Source organism: Salmo salar, chromosome ssa07 (assembly GCF_905237065.1).
Source record: "Salmo salar chromosome ssa07, Ssal_v3.1, whole genome shotgun sequence".
NCBI lineage: Eukaryota > Metazoa > Chordata > Actinopteri > Salmoniformes > Salmonidae > Salmo > Salmo salar.
Window position 1 is genome coordinate 2,451,498 of NC_059448.1, and position 2,500 is coordinate 2,453,997.

The 2,500-nt window shown below is 51.5% G+C and overlaps 1 protein-coding gene across 2 annotated transcripts in view; it reads left to right on the forward strand.

The window, feature by feature from the left end:
* The window catches only part of LOC106591915 (F-box/WD repeat-containing protein 7), an 85,750-nt gene that overhangs the window by 3,406 nt on the left and 79,844 nt on the right, over positions 1 to 2,500 (forward strand). For both annotated transcript variants that reach the window (XM_045721402.1, XM_045721403.1), the window contains exon 2: positions 960 to 1,101. In XM_045721402.1, coding sequence (XP_045577358.1) covers positions 960 to 1,101 — 142 coding nt within the window. The remainder of the gene's footprint in view (positions 1 to 959; positions 1,102 to 2,500) is intronic.

Below are 2,500 nucleotides of genomic sequence, written 5' to 3' on the forward strand. Positions count from 1 at the left end.
TGAACAGTTACTGTGGGGAGCAGAAAGTCTGGTATATTGAACAGTTACTGTGGGGAGCAGAAAGTCTGGTATATTGAACAGTTACTGTGGGGAGCAGAAAGTCTGGTATATTGAACAGTTACTGTGGGGAGCAGAAAGTCTGGTATATTGAGCAGTTACTGTGGGGAGCAGAAAGTCTGGTATATTGAACAGTTACTGTGGGGAGCAGAAAGTCTGGTATATTGAACAGTTATTCAGTTACTGTGGGGAGCAGAAAGTCTGGTATATTGAACAGTTACTGTGGGGAGCAGAAAGTCTGGTATATTGAACAGGTACTGTGGGGAGCAGAAAGTCTGGTATATTGAACAGTTACTGTGGGGAGCAGAAAGTCTGGTATATTGAACAGTTACTGTGGGGAGCAGAAAGTCTGGTATATTGAACAGGTACTGTGGGGAGCAGAAAGTCTGGTATATTGAACAGTTACTGTGGGGAGCAGAAAGTCTGGTATATTGAACAGTTATTCAGGTACTGTGGGGAGCAGAAAGTCTGGTATATTGAAACACTGAGCTAAACTCTGGCTAATTACTATTAATTTACCTCCCTTTCTCCTTTCAAATCTCATTTTCTCTCTCTCTCTCCCCCTCTTTCTTTCTCCTCTCTCCTCTCTCTCTCTCTCTCTCTCTCTCTCTCTCTTTCTCCTCTCTCCTCTCTGTCTCTCTCTCTCTCTCTCTCTCTCTCTCTCTCTTTCTCCTCTCTCCTCTCTGTCTCTCTCTCTCTCTCTCTCTCTCTCTCTCTCTCTCTCCCCCTCTTGCTTTTTCCTTTCTCCTCTCTCTCTTTCTCCTCTCTCTTTCTCCTCTCTCTCTTTCTCCTCTCTCTCCTCTCTCTCTTTCTCCTCTCTCTCTTTCTCCTCTCTCTCTTTCTCCTCTCTCTCTTTCTCCTCTCTCTCTTTCTCCTCTCTCTCTCTCCGTCTGTCCGTCTAGTCCCTCCAGTTTCGTTCCGTTCCAGACCACGCCCACTACCTTTGGGGACCTGCGAGCAGCCAATGGGCATTCAGCTCAGCGGAGACGTGTGACTTCGGGCCCTCCTCCCTCCGGCCTACAGGACTGGCTGCACACCTTCCAGGTGAGACACACACACACACACACACACACACACACACAGAGCTGAGTAGTATAATGGGACAGAGTGATGCCTCTCCTCCCGTATTCCCTCCATCCCCTCCTCCGCTCATTCTCCTCCTGCCAGAAAACACTGATGAGCTGATCGAGGGTTCTGTCTGTCTGTCTGTCTGTCTGTCTGTCTGTCTGTCTGTCTGTCTGTCTGTCTGTCTGTGTCTGTCTGTGTCTGTCTGTGTCTGTCTGTGTCTGTCTGTGTCTGTCTGTGTCTGTCTGTGTCTGTCTGTGTCTGTCTGTGTCTGTCTGTGTCTGTCTGTGTCTGTCTGTGTCTGTCTGTGTCTGTCTGTGTCTGTCTGTGTCTGTCTGTGTCTGTCTGTGTCTCTCTGTGTCTCTCTGTGTCTCTCTGTGTCTCTCTGTGTCTCTCTCGCTCTCTCGCTCTCTCTCGCTCTCTCTCGCTCTCTCTCGCTCTCTCTCGCTCTCTCTCGCTCTCTCTCTCTCTTGCGCTCTCTCTGCTCTCTCATGTCTCTCTTTCTCTCTCCATCTTCTGCCTCTCGGGGAATTGTTGCTATTGTCGACTTCGGTCTTGTGACTCTTGATTTGATCGCGTTGCCTTATGTGATTGATATGTGCTATGTGCGCATTTGTTCTTCGTTTGTTTTTGACTCTCTCTGATTCTCTCTCTCTCGCTCTCTCTCGCTCTCTCTCGCTCTCTCTCGCTCTCGCTCTCCATCCTCTCCTCTCTCCGTGGATGTTACCATGTCCAGACAGCTGGCGGGTCTCCTCGACAGAAGACCAGGATGTTACCTGGTCCAGACAGCAGGCGGGTCTCCTCGACAGAAGACCAGGATGTTACCTGGTCCAGACAGCAGGCGGGTCTCCTCGACAGAAGATCAGGATGTTACCTGGTCCAGACAGCAGGCGGGTCTCCTCGACAGAAGACCAGGATGTTACCTGGTCCAGACTGCAGGCGGGTCTCCTCGACAGAAGACCAGGATGTTACCTGGTCCAGACAGCAGGCGGGTCTCCTCGACAGAAGACCAGGATGTTACCTGGTCCAGACAGCAGGCGGGTCTCCTCGACAGAAGACCAGGATGTTACCTGGTCCAGACTGCAGGCGGGTCTCCTCGACAGAAGACCAGGATGTTACCTCGTCCAGACAGCAGGCGGGTCTCCTCGACAGAAGACCAGGATGTTACCTGGTCCAGACAGCTGGCGGGTCTCCTCGACAGAAGACCAGGATGTTACCTGGTCCAGACAGCAGGCGGGTCTCCTCGACAGAAGACCAGGATGTTACCTGGTCCAGACAGCAGGCGGGTCTCCTCGACAGAAGACCAGGATGTTACCTGGTCCAGACAGCTGGCGGGTCTCCTCGACAGAAGACCAGGATGTTACCTGGTCCAGACAGC